The sequence below is a fragment of the Oryctolagus cuniculus genome, chromosome 12, assembly GCF_051225735.1.
Source record: "Oryctolagus cuniculus isolate XC-2025 breed Fujian yellow rabbit chromosome 12, ASM5122573v1, whole genome shotgun sequence".
NCBI lineage: Eukaryota > Metazoa > Chordata > Mammalia > Lagomorpha > Leporidae > Oryctolagus > Oryctolagus cuniculus.
Window position 1 is genome coordinate 42,956,904 of NC_142878.1, and position 25,439 is coordinate 42,982,342.

A 25,439-nucleotide genomic window follows, 5' to 3' on the forward strand; every position below is an offset into this window, starting at 1 on the left:
TTAAAAGCTGCTGTTTTATAAGAAGTCCTAGGTGACTCAATAAACCAAGAGCCAGGGTGGAGTAATCCCTTTAACAGGCAGGGCTCTCCCTGGCTCAGCCCGCTCTTCTGCCAGAAACAACACATTCCTGGAAAAAGTGTAAATTACACACTGAGGTCATTGTTTCACACTTTCAAAGAATTTACTAATTTAAAGCATTTTTTTAAGAAGGGATTCAGTGTCTTGCTTTCTTTTCATGTGTTAAAATAGAATTTAAAAAAAAAAAAAACTTGATCTCCATTACATTTCAAAAAGACCCTCTACTGTGTTTACTGAACTCGCATTTAAGTAACCTTTAAAATAGATTGAAGCACAAAATGTGAGCTCTGCTACTAAAGGATGGCTGTTTTCCATAGAATGTAACTTTGCATCCAATACCATGCATCTTTGCAACTTCAGATATTACAGTCAAAGATGAGGACCAAGTAGGAAAAAAGTAAACTATCTATTCACATCCATGATGTTTTCCATGTTGATTGGACACACCAAAGAATTTCACTGCCAGACTCTTGCTGAGCCAAATCTTCCCACCCTCCAGGCCATCAGGAAGTATAGTGTGAAAAAAAAAAGATAAGCTATGGTCTCATGTAACATATAGGCCACAATAAGAATGATCTTCAGCTGTCCTTTGACCTAATGTATATATTTTTATTTTCTAAATCACCTTGTCAGAGTAGCAGGCTCTTAATTTTTTTTTTCTCATCTTGGATCCACCCACACATCTGATAATATGCAAATTTAAGTGCCTCAAGGAGATTAGAGGAACTATTTTTCATTCGATTCTATCACAAATTTAGTAACCTCACTGATCTTCAAAGAAGTAACTCACTTTTGTTTCTGTCTTTCAAAAATACTTTTGAAGAAAAGTTGCCCTTCTGATAACAAAAAAAAAGGACTATTGAAAAATCTACAATAGAAAAAAGAGTTCTCCCTAGGTACTGCAAACCAGGACTATGTTTATATAGTTCAGCAGGAAAGGAAGTGGATCAGATACTGGCTTTTAGGGAAAATTCTGCACAGAAGAAGTGGAATTGGTAATACATTTAGTACTCATTTGCTTGCATCAAGAATCCTATTCGATTTCAATCTGCCAACATCCTAATTAAGATGATCTGAATCTTAGGTGATCTATTATTCTAGATTTAAGATAGCCCAAGCTCCGTTAGACAAGATGTTACACTGTGTGCTTACACTGAAATGATAAGACCACTGAGCAGAAAAACATGTCTTCTCGCATGTCTGGCCCAGCACTGGGCAGAGTTCTCTGTCAGCGTTCAATAAATAATGGCGAGGCCTGTGCTGTTGTCCTTCTACTACTCTTAGCATAATTCAGTCTTACCATATCATTTCTAATCCTTTTGACAATATATACGTGGGGTCTTTTCATAACAGAGAAAAGTGACTCAAATAGTTCTTTACACATGTGTGTATCACTATGTGTGAGATGAACAACATATCTTTGCAATTCCCATTCACTATCTCAGTGTTATTTCTGAAGATTCTACATTAAAGAATATGCTAATAACTTAAGCTTCTGAACCAGAGTGAAAGGAATGCAGAGAGTGTGTTTTGTCTCACCAATGACTGGGAAGATTCAATACCAAATACCATTCGTGGAGGGTAACATCCAGTTGTACTACTACCTGAGAAGTGCAACACAGGAAAAAACAAACAAACCAACAAAAAATTAAAAAAAAAACATATCTTATAAAGACATCACCCAAAATCAGCTCCTTAATATCCCTTCAGCTAAACAAAGTTATTCATAATCCATTGGTATAGACACTGGAATAAGACTTGTACATTTGATAAACAAAACTTGATAACTCTAGACTTCCTCTCTGCTGACATCTGAAGTAAGGTTGGCTTGTCAGCAGCACATCCAAGTTCAACACCATGCAGGCTTCCACTCTCCATGATACACCTAATTCAAAGGCCACGCATATGTCCACTCAACCAATACCTGAACCTGTCATTAGCAGGGCTGAGCAAACATTGTAAGAAACTTCTCCCAGCAGGCATTGGGTACAGCACTGGAGACATGGTTTGGGATGTTCATCTCCCATACCAGAGTACCTGAATTCAGGTTGTAGCTCTGCTTCCAATTCTAGCTTTCTATTAATGTACAGTCTGAGAAGCAGTAAGTGAAGCCTTAAGTATTTGGGTCTTGACCACCCCAATGGGAGACCCAGAAGGCGTTCCTGGCTCCTGGCTTCGGCCTAACCCAGTCCTGGCTATTGCAGGCATTTGGGGAGTAAACCAGCAAAAGGGAGAACTTCCTCTCTCTCATTCTGTGTGTGTATGTGTGTATGTGTGTGTATGTATGTACATTTGCCTTTCAAATGAAATGAAAATAAAATGCTAAAAAAAAAATTTCTTTTCCTGCTGTTGTTGAAAAGATAACATCGATGACTGTTATAATCTGGTATCCATTTCCACTGGATGATAGTTTCTGTCTAAGAGCACCAAAGAAGGCAGAAAAATCAAGCCCAATTCTAAAGTTCAAAGTTCTAGTCTTGTTTCACTAAGGAAATGAAGATATTGGTGGGGGCCCAGGCTAGCTTACCCCTGGAGGAGCTATAAAGTTTTTCAAATTTACAACAAAATCTTCAAGTATTATTCGTTCTGTAAGCCTATGTGTTTATTTTAAAAGGACAAAGAAACTGTTGTTTTGTACTCTGAGTGATGCAAAGTTTGATATGTCATGTGGGGAAATCTTGGCCGCAATTCCAAGACGTCTGCAATGATGCGTGCTCTATGGGTGAAAAGTAAAAACACAGAGGATAGGAACATGTTAAAGGAGGAAGTGTGCAAAATTTAAAACTCCTCTTTGGCCTTCAGGATCTTTGGTTTTTGCCTTGAGAGGTCAGAAAAGGAACGCAGCCTTTGTTAGGCATGGGAGAGTCATTGTGGTTGGAAATGCCCACAAGCCCTACACCAGTGAAACACTTAACACGGAAAGCCTAATTGAAGGTGATAAACTTTTACCAAGCTATCTTAAAACACATAATTACTAGCATATTTTCAGTTCTTGGATGTGAGTGCCAAAGCTTTATTTCTCCAACTGGTGAATTCTGTTCTCGATTTCCATGTATAAAAGATCTCAGAGTCCTGGGAAAACACTTTTTTAAAAAATGAAATACAACAAATAAGGTATGCTGCCAAGTCCTGGGGGAGAAGTTTCCCGGAGTCTTTGAATTTCCTCCTATCCTCCTTCTTTACAAGATTTCTAAGACCAAGTCCTTTTCTGCAGTCTCTCAAACAAGGTAAAAAAGAAAAATACCCCCTAGATATATTCCTTAGATTTTCTATTATGCTTCTTAAGCTCCCAGTAGCTTCTGAAGTAAACCTAAGATGAATTCTGGAGTTATTTTTTATTATGTTTTAATTTTAGTTCCTCTTTTAGGTCTAAGATGAAATAGATGATCATAACTGCTATACTTGGAGATGCATTTCATGGCACAATTTGTACACGACCTGTGCAAGGTCACTTCATGGAAAAAGGACTGGCGTGATGGGTAAGAAGCAGATTCCAGCTTTCAGTCTTAAAGAACTTCAGGGTAGCCCATTGAAGCTGGCTCTATTTAGTGCCACACAGCAAAAAAGACCACACGCACACACATTTTATGTTTAAGTGGTATATATTAGACATATTCTGGAATAGAGTTCTCTCTCTGGCTTGGATTTTGTCAATCAGAGACATAGCAGGAATTATTGTTTGAACTGTTGGTCACTAGGGACAATCGTTTGTCCTGGTGTAAACCTCAGTGCCAAATGCAAAGTCCTGGGTTCCAGACAGACCACATGGCTGTAGTCTTCTTGGTCTTTGTATGGGCGGTGCTCTCAGCTCATTTTCACCCTGGCAAAAATCCTTTCCCCGTCCATTTACAACATCAACTCTCTTGTAAATCCTGCCTCAGTACCCCCAGAAAGGGTTACCTTCTTCCCTGTGGATTCATGGCACTTTGTATCACTGTTTTTAGTAGACTATTTATCAGATCAATTATCTGTTAATTTATTGTCTCCACCACCAGCATATGAAGGCATATATGAGGCTACTTAAAAATGCTCCTGGAAAAATGGACTAGGGAAAAAAATTGAAACCCATGCACAGTTTTTTCACAATATGCAATCTTCATGAATATCCTGAGGATTTCTTTCATTTTTTTTTTAAGATTTACCTATTTATTTATTGGAAAGGCACAGTGAGAGAGAAAGACAGAGACACAGAGAGATCTCCTATCTGCTGGTTCACTCCCCCAATGCCTACAACAGCCAGTACTGGGCCAGGCCACAGGCATAGGCAGGGAGTCCATCTGGGTTTCCTACCTGAGTGTCAGGGAACGTATTTGCGCCATCATCTGCTCCTTCCCACGCACATGACCAGGGATGCTCTATCAGAAGCAGAGCAGCCCGGATTTGAGTCAGCCCTAGGATATGGGATGCCACTGTTGCAAGCAGGGGCTTAACCAGCTGTGCCACAAGCTGACTCTCCTCTTTTTTTCTTTTCTTTTTTTTTTTTTTTTTTTTGGACAGGCAGAGAGGCAGAGTTAGACAGTGAGAGAGAGAGAGAGAGAGAGAGAGAGAGAAAGGTCTTCTTTTTCCATTGGTTCACCCCCCAATGGCTGCTACAGCTGGAGTGTTGTGGCCGGCGCACTGCGCCGATCCGAAGCCAGGAGCCAGGTGCTTCTCCTGGTCTCCCATGCAGGTGCGGGGCCCAAGCACTTGGGCCATCCTCCACTGCACTCCCGGGCCACAGCAGAGAGCTGGCCTGGAAGAGGAGCAACAGGGACAGAATCCGGCACCCCAACGGAGACTAGAACCTGGGGTGCCGGTGCCGCAGACGGAGGATTAGCCTAGTGAGCCGCGGGCACCGGCCGGCTCTCCTCTTTTCTTTTTTCTTTAGGATTTACTATGTGCCAAGCACTCTTCTAAGCCCTTTAGGTATGCCAACTCTTTTAAATCTACATCATAAGCCTTTGAGGTGAATATCATCATTACATTGCTTCCACAAATGAGGAACCTGAGGCACAGACAAGTTGAGTAATTTTCTCAAGAACACACAGCTCGTAAGTGTCAGTCCTTGAACTTGGGCAGTCTGACATGAGCCTGAGCCTTTTGGTAAGCCTGTATTTGCTACAGGGACTAAGAGAAGCAATGTATACCATTACACACATAGGAAGAAAGATCATTGTGATTTCTCCAGAGTTTCTCAAGCTTGAATTTTATACTACATATGCTTTGTCTTAAAGAGATTTCACATTTACCCCTGAGAATGGATGAGTTTATTGGTCCAGAGAAAATGCAGCCCGACTGGGAAGGAGAGAACAAGCCAGGAGGCGGAACGCCTGGGGTCTCAACCTCTACTGCTTCATCTAGGTTGCCTCCGGTTTAGACACCTACACCACAGGGCGCACAGGCTGTGACGGATGTGACCTAACAGTGCTTTGGGATGGAAATCCTATTAACAAGAAAAACAAGTTCCTGAACAACAGGTGAGGCTCAGGCAGTGTTACTTTTGGAGGAATTCAAATAGAGCATTTTTCTACTTCTTTGTAAAAGTGAGGCACCAAATCATTATGAACCGGAGGTATTTAGTTTTCCTCCTGATACTGAATTCATTTCTCAAGTCCCCTCAGTCCAATGTCATCTATTTTATATTTTGAATGACCATGTAATTCTTATATATTTTACAGGTATTCTCTATTTTTATAGTAATTCTTGCTTATGGTAGAGATATAGGGAATTCAGACATTTAAATATATAAAGTTGCATATTATAGACCATCTCAATTTTCAAAGTTCTCTTCTAAAACATTATTTTTAATGTCTATGACACTTTGCAGTAGGATATACTTTAATTAAATAGGTCCCATTTTCAGTATTTCTATTGATACCAATTGTTTCCTACTGTAAGTAACAACAAGACACCTGCTGGCTCCCTCATGCTGTGCGAGGGTCCTGTTCTCCTACAGGCAAGGGGCCCTCTGACTACTATGACAGTACCTGCCTGGCAGCTTCCTGGAATGCAGATTCTGGGCCCTAACCCAGGGGTTCTGACACAGTCTGGGAAGGGGCCTGGGCAGGTAGCTCTTTTTCAGAAACTGGTTTTACCTTCCTTGTGAGAATTCTCTCTCTCTCTCTTTCTCTCTCTCTCTCTCTCTCTCTCACACACACACACACACACACACTGGGTTGTCATCTTCATACCACTTCCAAACCTCTACAAAAGGAGCTGACTTAAAAGTGTCCGTTTCAAACTGGCCCTGGCAAGTGGAGTTGCTTCTTTTCAACACAGCCATTTTACTAACTTAGGGGACCGCACCATCTCTGCACTGAGACTTTGCCACACTCTCACCCCACCCCTACCCCTTCCCCTACCCCCAACTCATTCCACCCCACCACTGATGCAGGCCCCACACCGCTGCCAGGGGCAGGTTTTATCCTGAAGTTCAATCACAGTGTTTCCCTGCTTCTCCCAAAGCATCCTTCAGCCAACCACAGGCCCTCTGGTTTGCCTGGCGCAGTACTCCCTCTCTAACCCTCCTGGCCTGCTCACCAAATGTCACTTCCTCAAAGAGGCCTTCCACGATGCCCTGGTCTAAGTCACATCCTCCTACCCGAACTCGTCTCACTCCCTTTCCTTTTCTTTCACGGCACATCATCATCTGCAAAGGCAGGGATTATTAGACTGAAATCCACCTCCCAAATTTGACCACAAGCTCTATGGGACGGGTACCAAGTCTTACTGTCCACCTCTAATGCCTGGCACCAAACTCCGCCCTGAGCAGTGCCAGCGAGGGGCAGTGCCCTAGGTAGTGAAGAACGTGGGCTCTAGGACCAGGAGCTCAGATTCAAATCCCAGCTCTGCAACTTACCAGCAAGTTGCTTAACTTCTCTGTGCCTCCATTGTTGATCATAACAAAACTACTTTATATACATTTGTTGTGATGATTGAAAGAAACTATAGATAAGGATGTAATATAATGGCTGGCATGTAGAATGCACCCAATACAGGAGAGCTTTTGAAAAGTGGACACTCGGTATATTTTCGTTAAATAAAACACAACACAACAGTGTTTTAGGTGTCTTTTCTCACCATCCTTCCCCACTATAAACACACAACCAATCCATCAGCCCACTCAACTTCTCCCTGCAGCCTACCCTTGCAAATAGTTCCACGTCTACCCTGAGAAGTTCGCTGAATCCACTCCCCACTGCATATTAGTTCCAGCTTTGATCCTTTCATCACATCACTTTGTAAAATATGTGCTCATGTGCCAAGTCACCTCTCTTCCTTCCTTCAAGTATTTCCTGAAACATAACCTCCTCGGAGGAGCCGCCTTTAACTGGAGCTGAACTCATCATTCTGTCCTCTGTTTCCAACAAATAAGTGAAAGGTCATCGTTTGAGGTTCCAGAGCTGTAAATCGTCTCAGCTTTTCACGGGCTGCCCGGGTCTGAGCATGCCAGGGCTGGCTGGCCTCCCCTCTGCCTGCCTTGAAGAATGTGAGCCTAGGAGGGCGACGTGTGTGTTTAACTTGCTCTGTGGACATTCAGCACAAGGCCGATCCACATGGAGGCTGAAGAAAGGCCATTTGATGATGATTTACTCACTTTGTCCATGCCAGGAATTGAAACCATGAGCTCTTCAATCTGTTTGCCCCATGTTACAAGACACTTTGATACTGACTTTATTATGGGACTGGTTTTCTGCATTTACTTTTCTCTCTCTCTCTCTCTCTCTCTCTCTCTCTCTCTCTCTCGTGCACACACATACACACACACACACAGGGAGCGAGGGAGGAATGGCATGAATATATCAAATTAATAAAGGGATTTCCACATTGTGAGTTCAAAGACACCTGAAGAAAGCATTTGGCATCAGAAGGGACCTCATTGAAAGTCCAGCGGCAAGTACTTGTTGTATTCGGCGCATGTGCCATTACGGAGAACTTACACTCAGAACAAAAAGATTTGTAGCAAAGCATATGACCTTCTTCCCACCACAATGACCATCCCCTAATTAGGCAATGCATCTGATAGTCATTAACAGGAATGAGATAATGAATCACTTTCTCTCTTCTTTGTTAATTTGCTGTAACCAAGCGGCTAATGGATGTCAGAGCTGAGTGATTGCACTGATTATAGTGATTTATAGTTGCAACAAAACAATTTAAAACCATTCTGATTATTCATGTTAAAGATGCTTTATGTTTTGTTTACTAAATGTTTTATGTCCCCGTCTCCCTCACCCTCACTGTAGGACCATCCTCCTCCTACCCTACCACTTTTCACAAAAAGACCCTTTCCTGGAAAACTTGCGGGTTGTAGGCTTTGTGGGTTTGGTTTGGTTTTAAACTGAGCCATTTCCCTGTGTTGATGGAGATGCATAAAGTTTACCCACGAGAAACAAAAAGCCTTCGGGGTGGAAAGAAGACTTCAGTGGTGCCTAGTTCAAAAGCAGGCGGAAATAAGAGGAAATAAGGCAAACTTCAAGCCACTTACCTTGGGGCTTCCTGTGCCTCCCTCATCCTCCACAGACACATCAGTAGCCAGGATCTCGGCTTTGATGGCATCCAGAGCCCGCAGAATCCAGCTGTGCTGCCGTCTGATTTGCCTCTGCAGCTCCTTCCACTGACTGGCGATCATCCGCAGCATATCCTTCAGGCCTTCTCCAAAAGGAGGGGAAAGCACAGGTTGTGGACTCGACTGCATCTCTGCCTGCTGCCGCTGGCTTAATTTTTTTTTAATTTAGTAAGTGAGGTGGCTATTTCAAACAATGCGCATATTTTTAAATGACCTTTACCATCACCTGCCTTATTAGCGTTTGTCGCTCAGAGACTGGCAATTCATGATACAAGGCATAAGGGCACAAAAATGAGATTGCCACACAGATGCCTGGTTTGGAAAATGACCTAATGTATTCATGGAAAAAGACACACGTGGGACAAAAATCAACACGTATGAAGTTCCGAACACTTGAGCTCCACATCCCGAGTTAGAGGCCCTGGGGTTTTCTGGGTAGAGACCGTATAGTGCTCAGAAAGATGGACAGGAATAGGTGAAGTCAGCTCAGTGAGAAATACAGGCAACAGGCCGGCATGAAGAGAGCAGTTTCAACAGTAGCACATCCGATCACTGCAGTTGTTTTCTTCTTCAGCTGCAGTAACCTCAAAGTCAGAGTCTGATTGTGCCTCCTCCTAACAGACTTCTGCTCTCAGAGTAACCAAATAACAAAACTATTTTGTTTATACTCTATGCTTCATAAAAACATAAATACTGAGATGAGAATCGTTGAAAACCAAAAAAAAAAAAAAGTCTGCTAATGCAAAAATCAGCAAAGAACATGAGAAATGCTCATGTGTGTGAATTGGCAGGGAGACCATCAGACATCTCCAGAATGCCTGCATTATATCTGTAATGTTAGCTACAAGTACCCTAATGCATATGCATTATAACTATGTGCTCAATTCTCATTCATTATTGTAAAGTTATTTCCAGAGCACCTACATCAAAAAGCATGTCAATATGAAGTTTTCAGGAATGTGATTTCAATTGAAACTCAGGTGAACAGCAAGCCCAAAATAAAATGAACAGACCATTTGGAGGCAGTATTTCATCTGCTAAGTATCACAGCATTGTATGCAGTATATGAAACATTTATAAATCCTGAAGGTCAATCTGATAATGTAAATATTAATAATACATAAGGAAGTGAATATATGCAGTAATTTACAGCAATGCTTCTTCATTCTTAATAGTCTGGAGACATAAAGACTTGCAATATTTCAGGAGGATTTACCTGCTTTGTGGGATGCAATGAGCTCGAGAAGTTGGTGTCCTTCCTCCTCCACGGCTTCCTTGAGAGCACAGTGACTGTCTACGTTCAACTTAAAGCTCTGCAAGGGAAAAAATATGAGCATCAAACCCCGGCAAGGCAGTCACATAAAAAATATCCATACAAAATCACCTGCTGCCTCTTTTTTTTTTTTAATCAAAAACCACACAGGCCAATTTACCCATAGACAAACTAATTGGTAGTGCTAAAAGCTATTGATATTTGGGATCTGGGCTCAAAATGTTCCCATTCGATTAGCAGAGTGCATCTGTTTGGAAACAGCTGACAAATTGAGAAATTCATTAGGCTTTTATGAAGAGTCACATCCCGTAGGCTATACCAAGAGTAGCAGTGTTCTATAAAATACACTGAATTTCCACCAGCCCATATGAGCACTTTTCTTCACTTTTAGAAATGTTAGTGATAGCACTATTTATGAAGCCATAAAAATTGGCAGCATAAAATATATTAGCTTTATGTGCACATATATAAATCCGTTCATACAGTAGTGCTTCATTCAGCTCTGTTTCTCAGCCTTCACACAAACCACACAATATGGAAGTGGGTTTAGGTGCTTTACTGAGGAACCAAATGCTTTTGAAATCCTTACTTTTTATAAGTTTGTTCCTTAAAAAGTGACACTGCTTTACAAATGAATACATCAAGCACTAAGCACATCAGGGTCATTTTTCTCTCATGATAGTCATTCAGAAGACAAAAACTGGGGCCGGCATTGTGACAGAGCAGGTTAAGTCCCAACCTGTGACGCCAGCATCCCGTGTGAACACTGGTTCAAGGCCTGGCTGCTCCACTTCTGATCCAGCTCTCTGCTAATGAGCCTGGGAAATCAGTGGAAGACGGCCCACATACTTGGAGCCCTATACCCATGTGGGAGACCCAAATGGAGTTCCAGTTTCCTGGCTTCAGCCATTCTGGGGGTGAACCAGTGGATGGATGGCCTCTCTAACTCTGCTTTTCAAATAAATACTTTAAAAAAGAAGACAAAAACTGCTATCGTGGTTGAATACCACCTAGGAGCCCTGTCTTCCAGGCAGGCTTCTCTAAAGTCTCACGGGCAGTGAGCCACTCCCTTCCCTTTGCTCCTTTAGAATTTATCAGACTGTTCACTGTCGCATTCTATCCCTGGCCACCAAATTGAAGAATTACCGGTTTCACATTTATCTCCATCTCATGTCACATACAAGGTGTTTGATAAATGTTTGCAGGAACAGTGGATATCTGTTGAACTTGATCAATAACATTCTCTGAAGGGGTAGGTTTTAATTTAAATATTTCAAGAAACACATATGGTATTTCAAAGATATTTCCACCTCTGGAATGCTACAAGGCATTCCAAACACTGGCAGTCTGATGCAGAGTGATCACCGTCATAGTAACCAATACATTGAATCAATGGTTAGTCTTCAAGATGCAAATTCATTCCTTGACTAAGTGAAACAAGCATAGATTTAGAAATACTGCTTGCCAAACTTTAGCTCCACCATGATAGGGCTCCAAAATATACAGCATGCTTTGCTGTCATTCATTGAGTATTAGTCATATACACTGCACTGTACTTGATGCTAAGAATGTTTGACAGAAGTTAGAAATGGTACAGACCCAGTTGGAATGAAATTAGGCATTCGTCCATTCACTTAGAAACCATGTGCTTTGCCTATTATGTTCATCCAGCTGGGTAACAGAGACTGGGGGGTGGGGGTGGGAAGCATGGTCTCTGGCATTATAGGGTTAACTGCACAAGAGCCACAGCTCCAACTGTCACAAGGAGAACAAAATGCAGCGTGAGTCATCCCGGACATCCACTGGTGAGTCTGGGCTGGGCTCTCCTTTTCTTAGAGGAGAAAAGGGGTCTTTCTCAGAAGACAGAAATAGAATTATCAAAAGAACACAGAGGCCGGCGCCGTGGCTCACTAGGCTAATCCTCCGCCTTGCAGCGCCGGCACACCGGGTTCTAGTCCCAGTCGGGGCTCTGGATTCTGTCCCGGTTGCCCCTCTTCCAGGCCAGCTCTCTGCTGTGGCCAGGGAGTGCAGTGGAGGATGGCCCAAGTGCTTGGGCCCTGCACCCGCATGGGAGACCAGGAGAAGCACCTGGCTCCTGCCTTCGGATCAGCGAGGTGCGCTGGCCGCAGCAGCCACTGGGGGGTGAACCAACGGAAAAGGAGGACCTTTTTCTCTGTCTCTCTCTCTCTCTCACTGTCCACTCTGCCTGTCAAAAAAAAAAAAAAAAAAAAAACATAGAAAATGAAAGATGCAAATTGGGCTTTGAGGTATGAAGATAAGAATTTTGACTAAATAAAACCCAAAACTGACCCCAAAATGAAGAATAATTTAATCTGACTCCAGGCATAAAATACAGGGATATATGAAAGAAGGTGATAATACCAAGTTTCCCCAAGGGTTGTTCACCATTTCTTGTATTATTCTCTTTTAGCTACAGATAATTGATTAAATAAAACAAACTAAAGCAATGCTTCTGAACAACCCAAACAATAAATGAAATTAAAAAATCGAACATTTATTTTTATTTTAGAGGGAGAGAGCAAGAAAGGGGAGAGAGAGAGAAAAAGAAAGAGCTCCCACACTCTGACTCACTCCCTAAATGCCCACAACATCCGGAACTGGACGAGGCTGCAGCCAGGAGCCGGGAACTCAATCCAGGTATCCTACATGGGTGACATGGATTCAACCCCTCAGTTCATCACCTGCTGTTCCCAGAATGTGCATTAGCAGGAAGCTAGAATCCAGAGAGGAGCCAGAACTGAACCCAGGTACTCTAACATAGGTTTCCTAACAAGCTTCTCTTAATCACTAAGCCAAATGTCACCCCAACATTTATTATTTTATAGTCAAAGCACAGCTGCTTTTTGTGACTGCTGTAGAAATTCTTCACTCTGAAAGGATGCCACACAGACTGAAATACGTGTGTATTTCAGGACGAAGCGACATGGAAAAGAGAAACACTGGCAGTCAACCTGACGGCACCAACACTTACAAAGAAATCTATTCTAGAAATTTCCTCATAGTTGTCAATATAGCCTAGTGCTCTATTTGATTCCCTGTTTACTCACAACAGACTTGTGTTGAATGGTTGGAAATCATGAGCCTCAAAAGAGGTGCATCAGGCCTTTCCAAGTGTCAGAGCAAAAAAGAACCTAAGGACCGTTAAGTAGGCCGGGTAATCTGACAGCATTGAAACCAGGAGTACAGAACAGATGCAGCTGGAACTGGCTCTGCCTTGAGATGATGTGGAAACATTTGATTAGGAAATTGGAAAATATGAGGTATTCATTATCACGCAAAAAATAATCTGATAAGCTTGCTGCTGTAGAAAAGAATCATTTAACATAACTATTACCTAAATGGGACAATATTGCTTGATTTTCAGGTGCACCCATTACCCATTAATAACATCAACTAAGGAATTCACAATGGGCCTCTGAGAAGGCAGCCAAGCGGGCACATTAACAAAATCGTCAATGAGATGTCTGGCTGCTAAAGGATTCTGTAATACGCATTCCCCATTTTGTTCCCACCTCTTCCCTGGAGAAGTAAGCTTATACAAAAGGGGTTTAGTCTTTTTTTTATCTTTCCTTAAATTTGATACTTGGACACATTTCCATTCTTGTGCTACTAACACACTTTGTCAACAGTGCCTGATGGTTCATAATCCCGATGCAACATCCATAGCACTCCCTCAAAATGCAGGGCGTTCTCTGGACACCAAATTTATGGCAAGAACATTGCCACAGGCAGATACCGTGGCCTATGTCACCGATCATGTGACATTCCATAAACATGAGCAATCTGGGCCCGGGGAACACCGGATCTTTTTGAAAGCAGTGTGGAACTAAATGACTAGAAGAGAATAATTTCAGAGATGGAAAAATACAAGGACTAATATAAAGCACTAGATTATCAAAAAGATGACACATCTGGATTTGACCAGTGGGCATTTCCATGACTACAACTGCTGGCATCAGCAGAGATCTGCATGTGTTACTTCTCGGCCAGACCCAAATTCAGACACGCTCACTGATTTTCCGTCATCATAATCAGACTTCACAAAGCAAATAAAATAATACATCTAACTCTGTTCCAGCTACATTTCTAAGTAGCCCAGTTTGACAGTAGTATGAAGGCCATGTGGACATGAAAAGAATCCAAAGACATGCATGCCTTGATGAAAATAAAACAATAGGAAGGATGATAATTCATGAGCAACCACCAGTATTCACAGATATGGATCCCCTGGTATAGGAAATCTGGGGAAGAGCGTAACGAAATTCAATAGTTGGAAATATCTAAAGTGGGTGAGTCTTAGCAGCATCAAGTCACGAACACAGACTTCTAACCACTACATGAAATATTCTGTTGGGGGCCACTTAGTTCCATGATTCATGTGATGTTTGTGAATAGTCAGAGAGGCCTAAAATACTTCCTGAGACTTTCCTGACCTAATTTTAGTTTCTTAAAGGTGCAAATTCATAAAACAAATATTTATTGAGCAGTCTCTGCCAGGCTTATTGAAATAAAAGTTAACAATACACAATCCTGGTTGTCAAACAACTGATAGTCTATTGGATGAATGAGATAAGAAAACAAGTAGCTTTATATGTTCCAGAAAAGATAAATGTGTAATTAGGGTTTGGTACATAACACAGAGTGGCGGGGCCGGAAGTAAACTCGGTACTGATATGCTTTCCCCAGTGAGATTCAAGTTTTGCTGTGTTTTGTTTTTAATGAAACTGTTATGCTGCATTCCATATGGGTGTGATAAGTGCTAGATAGGTACTGTGGGGACCCATGCTGGGATCCAGGCTCAGCACAGCCTAGCAAGGAGTTTGCAGAGAAAGAATTGATTTGTTCACTGGGATAAAGACACTTAGTGTAGCTTGAAGCTGGGAGCCATGAGCAGCACAGTGTGACTGGGGTAGGGTGCAAGGGGGCAGTGTGGCAGGGGCCAGGTGAACAGCTGTTGCTAAACAGAATTTGACCCCAAAACCATGAAAGAGTCATGGGAGAAGATGCCACGGCGATTTGAGAGCATGACTGGTGCAGATCCACGATCTGGAAAGTTCTTTCTGGCCAGTGCACAGGCTGGAGACAAGGAGGCCATTTAGGAGGCTGCTGTGATAATACAGGCCAGATGTATCTACATGCTTATTTTTCTAATTAAAAAAAGGTATGCTTTTTCTTCTAAATGAATGGAAAAAGGAAAAATGGAGAAACTCTCCTGTCTTTTTAAGTTTTTCTCAGTGCGTGAGAGCAGCGTGTGCCAGAATTTAGTTCTCTGGCTGTTCTGATGATAAATACCAGAGGTTATTAGTCAGGAGTCTCCAAATGTGAAAGACATATTGAACTGATGAACTTTTACTCCCACTGTCATTTTAAAGAGATGGTCTATATGCTGATGAATAAGACACTTGATGACACTTTTTCTTCATGCAGAAGATTTTTACTACCCTAAGAAAATGAAGACTTGTCTTTTTACAAGGGCAGGAGGAAGAATGTGTGTTCAGTCAAAAAAGCCGAGGCTTGAAAAGTCACCTGCTATCTGCCTCGGGCCATCTCTGCCTGGGCTCCACCCCAGTTCTCTGTTCTCAGAGGGACTCCTGGAGGGAGGAGCCCTGCAGAGCCTGGTGGCTTCTCTCCTCTCCACAGTGCCATCCGCAGAGGATGGTCAGACGTCCTGACACTCCAAATATAAAGTGTATCTTCAAAATGCCATACGCACTGGGAAACTTCAGCAAGCACACATTGCTTTTAGAGCCTCCTAAAAGCTCAATAAGACATTACGCAGCTGCTAAAACGAAGACCATGTGATCACGTGGAAAATATATGACAAAAAAAAGCAACAAATGAAGCCTCAAAAGTGTCTCTATGATAAAATTATAGGTATGTCAATAAATAACCTCTGTATACGAGAAGAAGACAACCTCAAGGAAACTCAACCCAAGGTTCACATCACTCATGCAGGGCAGGCTTTGCCATCACCAGGGTCTGATCTGTCAATACAGAGCAAGGTACGAAACACAAAATGGAGATAATGCTGTCTACCTTGCAGGTTGTTGTGAGTAGAGATAATGAGTGCTAAGCACAGAAGCAGTGCCCAGTAAAGAGTAAGGCTTTAAAAAAAAAATCACCACGGATCTTTAAAATTCATTTTCTCTATTTCCCAATAGTTCTGTGTTGTAGATGGCACTTTGTGACATTTTCAGATGTTATGAAGCCTGTATTTTTGAGTTGCTCTTAATTCCCCAGGGGCACATAACAGGTCTCCTTTGCTTTTGTGTCAACACCCAGTCCAGGCCTACCCACGGGGGACACTCACAACAAATGATGTTATCCGAGACCTGGGAAAGACAAGCCCAGGACAGGAAACCAACGAACCTGGCCTTCCTTCTGCCTCAAGCATGTGCCCTTGGACATGTCACTTAACTCTTCTGGGCTTCTAGTTTCCTTATCTATAAACCAGGCATTGCAACTTAATATTTTCCAGCCCTTAAATTTACAGATTTTTACCTTTCTGATCCAAGAAGTTAAGGATTGGCAGTTTGGGAGAATTTTTATTTCTTTAAACCAGAGAATTTTCAAAGGGAGAAAAATCCCAAAGGCCATCTAACCACTCATCAAGCCCCCGGCAGCCCTGTCCCTCAGCCGTCCCGGGCAGATGTGTCCATTCTATTTTTAACCACCTCCAGGGAAGTCTCTTCTAACATTTCATTCTAAGTCCACAGCATTTCTTCCAAGGAATGTAAGAGTTCTGTGAAGAGCAGCGTGAGCTTCCCTCTGCTGTGGATTCTTTTGCCAAGTCATCTCTCCAGAGTATGGGCTGGAAATCAGAAGCGCTGTGAGAACACGCCAACAAAGCCCACATGTTCAATCAATCACCAAGCCCGGCCAAGCTATTTCTTTATCCTCACCTCTCCCTGCTGACTCAAAACGCCTTAGATGCAGGCCCTCATCGTCGTCATCCCTTGCCAGTCATGGCTTTCCCATCCCTCCCTCATTATTTGTTGGGTGCCTAGGAAGGTGCAGGCAGGCACCATCTGAAGTTTGACAGCTCTTGCTATGAATGAGAAGACCATGGGCCTTGCTCTCACAGAGCAGTCTAGGGTGTGCATGAACATGTGTCTGGGGGTGGGGGTAGCAGGGGAGTGGAGAAAGGTCGAATAAACAGTGAATTGCAGGCCAGCACTGCGGCTCACTTGGCTAATCCTCCACCTGCGGCACCAGCACCCCAGGTTCTAGTCCCGGTTGGGGCGCTGGATTCTGTCCCGGTTGCTCCTCTTCCTGTCCAGCTCTCTGCTACGGCCTGGGAGTGCAGTGGAGGATGGCCCAAGTTTTTGGGCCCTGCGCCTGCATGAGAGACCAGGAGAAGCACCTGGCTCCTGGCTTTGGATCAGCATGGTGCGCTGGCCGCAGCGGCCATTGAGGGGTGAACCAATGGAAAAGGAAGACCTGTCTCTCTCTCTCTCAATGTCCACTCTGCCTGTCCAAAAAAAAAAAAAAAACCAAAACCAAAACCAAAACAAAACAACAACAACAACAACAAAAAAACAGTGAATTGCAGCCATCACCCACTGTGTAACTTTGGACAACTTCGATGTACTGTTTCTTCGTCTGTAAGAAGCAGGAAATGTGAGTGCCTACTCCATGGGGTGACTGTGAGGGTAAGGGGTAAGCAGAACACAGCCAGGCACACCGTAATCACACAATAACTGTTTTTACCACAAAACAACTATCCACAAACAACTCTGGCAAAGATCCTCTTCTTCACCAGCTCCTCCAATGGTCACCAAGGCCGTGGAGTAAGCAAGGCCTTTAAAAGGCCGTCTGAGATCCTGGCCAAGTCAGCTCCACAGGTCCCATGTGTGCCCTGAACTGTTACAAGTTTTCAGCTCAACCTGCTTTAAGATCTGTTCTTGCTGGCACCTCTGCCTGGTGAACCCCTGGCTTCTACAGCCCCGCTCCTCCTTGAAACCTCATTTCAGATGTCACCTTCTGTAGCTCGTATTCCCTGACCCTCTTCTACCCTGTGCATTCCACTACCCTCAGCAGCCACAGTGCTTGTGCAGAACTCAAACCTCCGCTTACTAAGGTGCATTAAAGTGATCGATAGATGCATCTGCATCCCACATCTGAGTTGCTTGAGAGTAGAACGGCGCTGTCACTTGTTTCTCTATCTTCAGTGCCACACAATAAACAGATGCTCGGCGGAGGGAACGCATGGAGAGTCACATCAAACCTTTCCATGTAGCTTTCCAACAGCCTGTAGTATTTTGGGAGATATTGGTGCAATCATTCTTCACTTGGAAGTGGTTGATAAATGTCCCCAAATTTTACTCAGTGAGCACCATGTAAATGAGCTGTCATGTTCCTTCGCTTACAAAATTACTTGCCAATTACACTTAGATGATCCTGGTGTAATTGCCATGTAAACTGTACCCTGGCTGAGATAGCCCAAATCATCAATTTAACTTTACTCACTCATCATATGGTATTTGCCACATAATTAAATAAGTGGTCAGCCAGTACCACAATTGTGTATTTCCCCAACAAAATGAAGTGGCTACATTTGTCATCGATATATTACTTCTGACAATCTGTAACATACCTCCAGGTGTATCAGAAGCTTGAAACAATTAAAAGGACGCTATACGGACCAAACTTCTGATCAAAAAGGTAAGTATTATAAAAATATTTATTTTCCAGAAGAAGAGGAAGAGGAAGAAGTAGCAGAGGAAGCAGCAACTAAGCTGTAAGGGCGCAAATCCTCATTCTTCCTGAGGGACCTTCTCTGAAATCGCAGGTAATAAAAACACGGATGAGTCTTTAAAAGTGACTTTAGCTCTTCAAACAACTTCAAGTTATCTCAAACAGCTGCATTGTATGAGAGTGTGTGTGTGTGAGAGAGAGTGAGAGAGAGAGAGAGAGAGAGAGAGAGAGAAAGTTGATGCATTTTACTGAAGTTGACACTCTTTTCTGATAGACTGGCTGGTATCTATGCAAGAATTAGACAGATGGGAGAGATTCTGAACTTGACTGTGCCTCAGAGTGACAAATTTGCATTCACTTCTCTGGATGCTGCCTCCACACCTGACACACGTAATCACATTGACTTCTCAGCATGGCTACATTAGGCCAAATGGATTCTCAAACAGAGGTTCTCTCTGAAGGGACCATTTGACTTCTAGAACACATTGCTTGGAGGCCCTGACTGAAAAAGAGGTCAATCCTGGCCCAAATCTCTCTCTACCCCCTGAGGTGGAATAATTGTGCAGCAGCCCCTACAGATGTGGAGTCACCAGGGTGATGAATGGATATAAGTATATTATTCACACATACACCTCCTAATATACAGGGCCAGTGCAAACACCAGGACTTAAGAATATTATGTGGATTTAGGACAATCCCTGAAGGACTCAGGTTCCATTAAAAATTTGTTTGGCAGCCTGGGGCAGATCTATCCCAGCTCCCCCATGCTTCACACATTTGAGACAGGGAACCAAACCACTTAGAAAATAAGTTTAATGAACTTTTGTAATGTCAAGTCATTAACATCCTGTCTAGTCATGCAGCCTTCATATTGTGAAACAGTAACACTAACCTGTGGAATTCTTTGTAATCTTTCTTGTATCTGAACTAACATTTTTATTTTTATTGTGTTTTTTGTTTTGCCAAAGGGAATGAATTTATCCTGAAAACAGAAGAAAACATTCCCATTTTTTTCTCTCTATAGATGTTTTTTCCTGTCACAAACCTACTAGACAATGCTCAGAAGACCCTATGACCAAAGTCCATTTTTCTTTGTAAAAGAAAAATGTAGAGGAAATGACTCGTAGACATACTCAGTTACTGTTTGATGCTTTAACATATTAGTTAGAATTATTTTCTGCCGGTAATGGTTGTGATACTGCTTTTATGGAGGCTCATTCATTCGTTTAGGAGGTATTTTTAGTGCCTATTCTGCACATGCAAGGACAGGTGTCAGAAGAGACACCAGAGAGACGCAAGTTGTCCCTCAGGTAGGTGACAGCCACAAGAGCAGAGCAGAGGGGAGGGGAGGGGAGGAGGGAGAACTTTAGTGTCTTGAGGACACCTGAGCTGTTCCTTCCACACGTTCTCCATTCTCCATGGAAGATGCACACAACTCTCCCACCACGAAACAAGGCTACTCACATACCACGTGCTTATTTGATCTTCACAGTAACCCTGAATAGATACGACTGGCATTTTTCTGGCTAATGTAAAGAGATGACACTATTATCATGGCGCTATTTACGCCAGTTGAATTGTCCCAAGATTTCAAAATTCCATGTAACACAGTGTTCAGGAGGCTCCATACGGGGGTCCACACAGGGAGAGGTGTGGAGGTGAATGCACCCAATGCCTGTGAGTCCCTCCTGGGCCTGCATGGGCCCCGTGGGGCAGGGCCTGTCTAAACAGTTCCTTCAGTGCTTGGTATGCAAATGCCCAATATGGGAAATGCTTAAACACAGTGCTTCCCCAGCATTCTGCTTACAAGCAGTCATTACTTCCTAAAAAAAAAAAAAAAGCAACAAATAACAAATCAGTAAAATGTCTGGGCACCAACAATCTCTTCAAACCAATGAGTACCGCTGGGGTACTATGGCCCAGCCGTCCCTAAACTGAGTCAGGCAAAAAGTACACTGGCAGGTGCATTGAGCATGGAAAGGACGCTTCCTAACTGCGCAGGCGAGAACGTACGATTCGTCTCCTGGATGTACAGAGCTCCTTGTATGAACAAAGGAATGTAGCTCAGGACTTTCCCGGGTCCACAGTGAGCCTCCTGCCCCTCCTCTAGCCCCGCACTTCCACCTCCCAACACCCCAGTCTTGTAAATTCCTGGCAGACCTTTCTTCTATCCCTGAGCCCCAGAAGCAAATAACTTCAGGCTGGGAGTTGAGAATTTCCAATTCCCCAAAGAGAAAGAATATTGCTGCTTGCTACTAAGCTCTCGCAGCTCTCCTTGAACTGCTGGGACTCAATGGGGACAAGCAAATGGACTGCAAAGCTCCCGGGAGGCCAGCAGCCCTGCACATGGAGGCTGAGTGAGATGGCAGGCAGGCTGACCTAGCTCACACAGCTCCAGCTTTTGAAGTACCAGCAACTGCTTCACACTGGCTGCGCAGTGTGGCTGCATGGCGGCTGCTGCTCTCATGAAGTCCAGCTTGGTCGACCACAGTTGCCTCAGATCCCAGAGGAGAAAGGTAGGTGGAAGAGGTGGGTGCCAAGAAGTCGGGAAAAGAAAAAGCTGTCGATTTTTAACTTTAAGCAATGAAAAATGGAGAAGTGAAGATTGAAGGGTGAGCAAAAGAAAAACAGCAGAAAATATTTTTGGAAAATTCTCCTGCATGGCTAGAAGCTCTTTAACATGTAAACTGTCTTTTGTAAGATACAAATGAAAGCTATTTAATCAGAAATATGATGTAACATGAAGATCCAAATACAGATGATAAATGCATGCAAATACACACACACACACACACACACACACGGAGAGAATATCATCAGCCAGACACATTATCCATTAAATGATATCTGTTTTTATAAGTACTTAGGGTTGAGACCGGCGCTGTGACATAGTGGGTAAGGCCACCACCTGCAGTGCCAGCATCCCATATGGTCGTGCTGCTTCGAGTCCCAGCTGCTCCACTTCCCATCCAGCTCTCTGCTGTGGCCCGGGAAAGCAGTGGAGGATGGACCAGGTCCTTGGGCCCCTGCACCCAGGTGGGAGTCACAGGAAGAAGCTCCTAGCTTGGGATCAGCACAACTCATTGTGGCCAACTGGGGAGTGAACCAGCAGATGGAAAACCTCTCTCTTTCTCTCTGCCTCTCCTTCTCTCTCTGTGTAACACTGGTTTTCAAATAAATATATAAAATCTTACAAAAAAAAGTACTTAGGGTAATGACATAAAAAACAAACATTTTCAAATCCTTCATAGGTACCAAAAGGGTAAGCACTACTTGCAGGATTTGTGCCACCTTATGGCAGCCACCTGAAATTGCAGGCACCAATCCTAACCTGAACAACCAAGTTCAGGGAGGTGTGCTTTAAAGTGAAATAAGCCAGACGCACAATGAGAAATACCAAATGTTTTCCCCTGTATGGAAATCTGATCACTGTAATTCCTACAGGATGGGAGGGGGCAGGTAGAGGGATGTTAGGCACCAAATCAGAATGAGACAGAAGGTCCAAGTTCCTAGTATTACACAGCATAGTGGGGTGACCACAGCTCACAATATCCCATTATATATTTTCCAAGCAAATAGAGGAGAAGAGCTCCAAGGCTCTAATCATAACGTAATGACAAAGAGGGGGAAATGTTAATTACCCTGATTTGATCAGTACACACTGCATACACATATTGAAATGTCACATCATACCCCATAAATATGATGACCATTAATTAAAAGAAGTGTACCCCTATGACTCAAAACTCATACATGAGCAAAAATGGACCCAAAACACATACACAAACAAACACAGGCCCTACTCACTTTTTAGGACCCGGAGCAAAAGCTGTCTCTCAAGTGCAACAGACTCTCATTACATGGAATCGTTGAGTTGCTGCTATAGACAGACATGAATGGGGCAAGGAGGAGATGATCAACTACTATTAAAACAATCTGAATTTTCCTTGAGTGTAATTTGCAAATGCATAAATAAGGAGGCAGTTTAAATGCCCATCACGATGGGAATGATGAAATAAACTGTGGCACAGCCAAACAATGTATTAAAGAGCCGCTAAAACAGGCAGTAGATCTTTGTATACTAACAGAAGGACATCTGCAATATGTTTAAATTAAAAAAGCAAGATGTTCTACAGGAGGTACAACATGAACTTGGAAATCCTTACAATGTATGCATCTTTACATGAAAAGATTCAAAAGACTACAGAACAAGCTGTTTACTTTGTCACACAAGGGAGGGCAGGCTTCTTGCTTTTAATTTTTATGCTGCTTTAAATGGCTTGAATTTTTCCAGTGAGTGTAATTTAATGGTTTTCTTTAACAGGAGTCCCATCATTACAGTAGATCTGTGAAAGACTGACATGCCCCTGCTACACACTGGGCTCCTGGACAGCTGCCCCTTCTTTCCGGGTGACTACAGCTTGTGATGTTCACCTGACCTGGTTACACACCCCCACAGTGGCCCTGGAGCCTCAGCCCCAGTCCATACACAGAGAAGCTCTTAGCACCTTCCACACACTCTGCTGCATTCAAGTCCTGCCCAGAATTCTGTCCGCTGGAGAGCAGTGAGCCTTCCTGTCCTACTCATGAGGACATCACCAGCCTTCAGGGAGACCAGGGCAGATGAAACAGATGTTGGTTATGAGTGAGTCTCAAAACACACCGCTGGCATGTCACTGTAATCTGTCCCTCTTTCTGGGATCCATCCCCTCCTTCTCCATTCTTACCTACGGACAACCAACCCTGACCATACTGTCACCATTTCTCTCATTGCTCAGACATCCTTTCATCCACTCATTCAACTATAGCATCTTAACCCTGTCCCTTGCAGGGCTAAGTAAGCAAACTCCTCAGACCACACTGGTCTTTCTAGGAAGAAACCCAAAAGTGCTTTCACAAGAGGGAGGGACTATCTGGCCCTCCAAGTCTGCCTAACTCTGGATTCCTCAAACGTTAAGGCTTCCATGTTTCCATGTTTTGCTCCCCCTATTTTGGCAACAGAATCTACAGAACAGTTTTTTAATACTTTTTTTATTCACATCACAGACAAGGGACTAATTCCCTTAATACATAAACTTATATACCCAGAAGTAAAAGACCATTCAACAATCAGAAAAATAGGCTGAAAGTATAGGCAGAGAGTTTCAAACAAGAAATAAAACTGACCCCTAAAACTACACCAAGACACTCAGGTCGACTTAGAATACAAGAAATTCAGACCAAGCCACAGGAAGATGCTGCTTGTGTCAGAGGACGAAGTCTGGTCGATGTGGTAAGATACTCTGACAGCAAGAATGTGAAGGAATACACACCCTCATACACGGCTGGACAGAAGCGGAGACAATCTCTATTAAGGACAATCCAATATTAAGTTTGACAATACATGAAACTTCAGATGTGCATAACCTCTGACTCAGAAATTCCTCCTGTAAAGCATTTCTTTTAAGGATATACAATGTGATAGGAAGAATTTTCATGGATAATCACTGGAGCACCATTTGTAATAGAAAAAAACTGCCAACTACCTAAATTTCCATCATAAGGGACTGGTTCAATAAATTATGTCATATTCATAAAGGGAATACTCGCCAGCTATTCAAAATGATGGAGCTGTTCAATATTTAGTAATTTTGAGTTAATGCTAACATGCACTAAGGGAAGATGAGTAGATACGATGCAAGTTTTAAATGCCTGGAATAACCCTTAAATGATATAAAGGAACAGTTGCCACAAGGGAGCAGAAATGGTAACTGAAGGAGAATAAGTGGAAGAGAGACTTACTTTTGCCTTTTTAAGGCTTTCCTTTATTTACTCTTATGAATTTTGTGTCGAAAAACCTAGTCAAAAACACATCCTAAGAATTGGTAATGCCTTGCTTGTACCAGTATATCCTTCAAATACTACACTCAATCCATTTTCCATTGTGCCTAGAGTTATTCTTTTATCTGATCCATGAATCTCACCCAGTAAGTCCGTGCCAGGCTGACCCTCATCTCATCTGATTTATGGTTTTGTGTTAAAACAAAACCAAACTTGCAATGAGTCTCTACTATCTGCAGAGAAAAGTTCAGTCTGTTAAAAAGACACTCAAATCTCCTGCACTGCCTCACCCCAAGCTGGTCTCAATACACCTGGGGGCTCCCCACCCCTTTCACCTCGCCAATAAAGTTGCTTTCCTCTCTTTTCCTCCCCTCTCTATCAACAAATTTACATACAACTTTTGGAGCCTACATCAAATTACCTGAGTCCTTCCTTTCTTCTGGAAGAACTGAGACAAGTTTTCTTTGTACCTCCCAAAGTATGTTGCTTATCCTACCATTTGATCATTTACTGATCAAAATTAGTATTCACTTATGGGTCTACAGATAACTACATATAATCTGTGGCCACCTTCCATAGATTGAAAAATCCATGAAAGAAACAAGCCAGGTTCATTCATCATGTGCTCCCAGCATCTACGTAACTGCCAGCACTCACAGGTGCTTAATGTAGATGGACTTGAAGACACAGTTATCACTTTTTCCACATTTCTCATTTATCACATTGAAATAGGAAAGGTGGTTTCCCCATGGCTATTTCAATGTGGTTGGTTAACTCTTGCCCAACATAACAGGGTGATGTCTATGTAAATTTATTTCCCAAGTTTAAGTCGGGACCTCATGGTTCTTTTTCCTGAATTTCACACAGCAGTCCGATGTTGGTTTGTCTTCCCTACTGGATATTCTCATTGGCTATAACTAGAATAATTTCTGACTTGTTTTCCTGGGGTTGAATTCACATGATGGGGTGCCCATTTGGTGAGTTGGGCATACATACAAATGT

General features: G+C 42.8%; 1 protein-coding gene across 15 annotated transcripts in view; it reads right to left on the reverse strand.

Annotated features, from left to right (window-relative positions):
• The window catches only part of AKAP6 (A-kinase anchoring protein 6), a 633,025-nt gene that overhangs the window by 223,027 nt on the left and 384,559 nt on the right, over positions 1-25,439 (reverse strand). For 10 of the 15 annotated variants that reach the window (XM_051822153.3, XM_089309798.1, XM_089309797.1 and 7 more), the window contains 2 exons: positions 9,843-9,939; positions 8,546-8,712 (listed from right to left, as the gene is read on the reverse strand). In XM_051822153.3, the coding sequence (XP_051678113.3) occupies positions 8,546-8,712; positions 9,843-9,939 (264 nt within the window). The remainder of the gene's footprint in view (positions 1-8,545; positions 8,713-9,842; positions 9,940-25,439) is intronic. The other 5 variants (XM_051822154.3, XM_089309801.1, XM_070053773.2 and 2 more) reach the window with 1 other exon arrangement.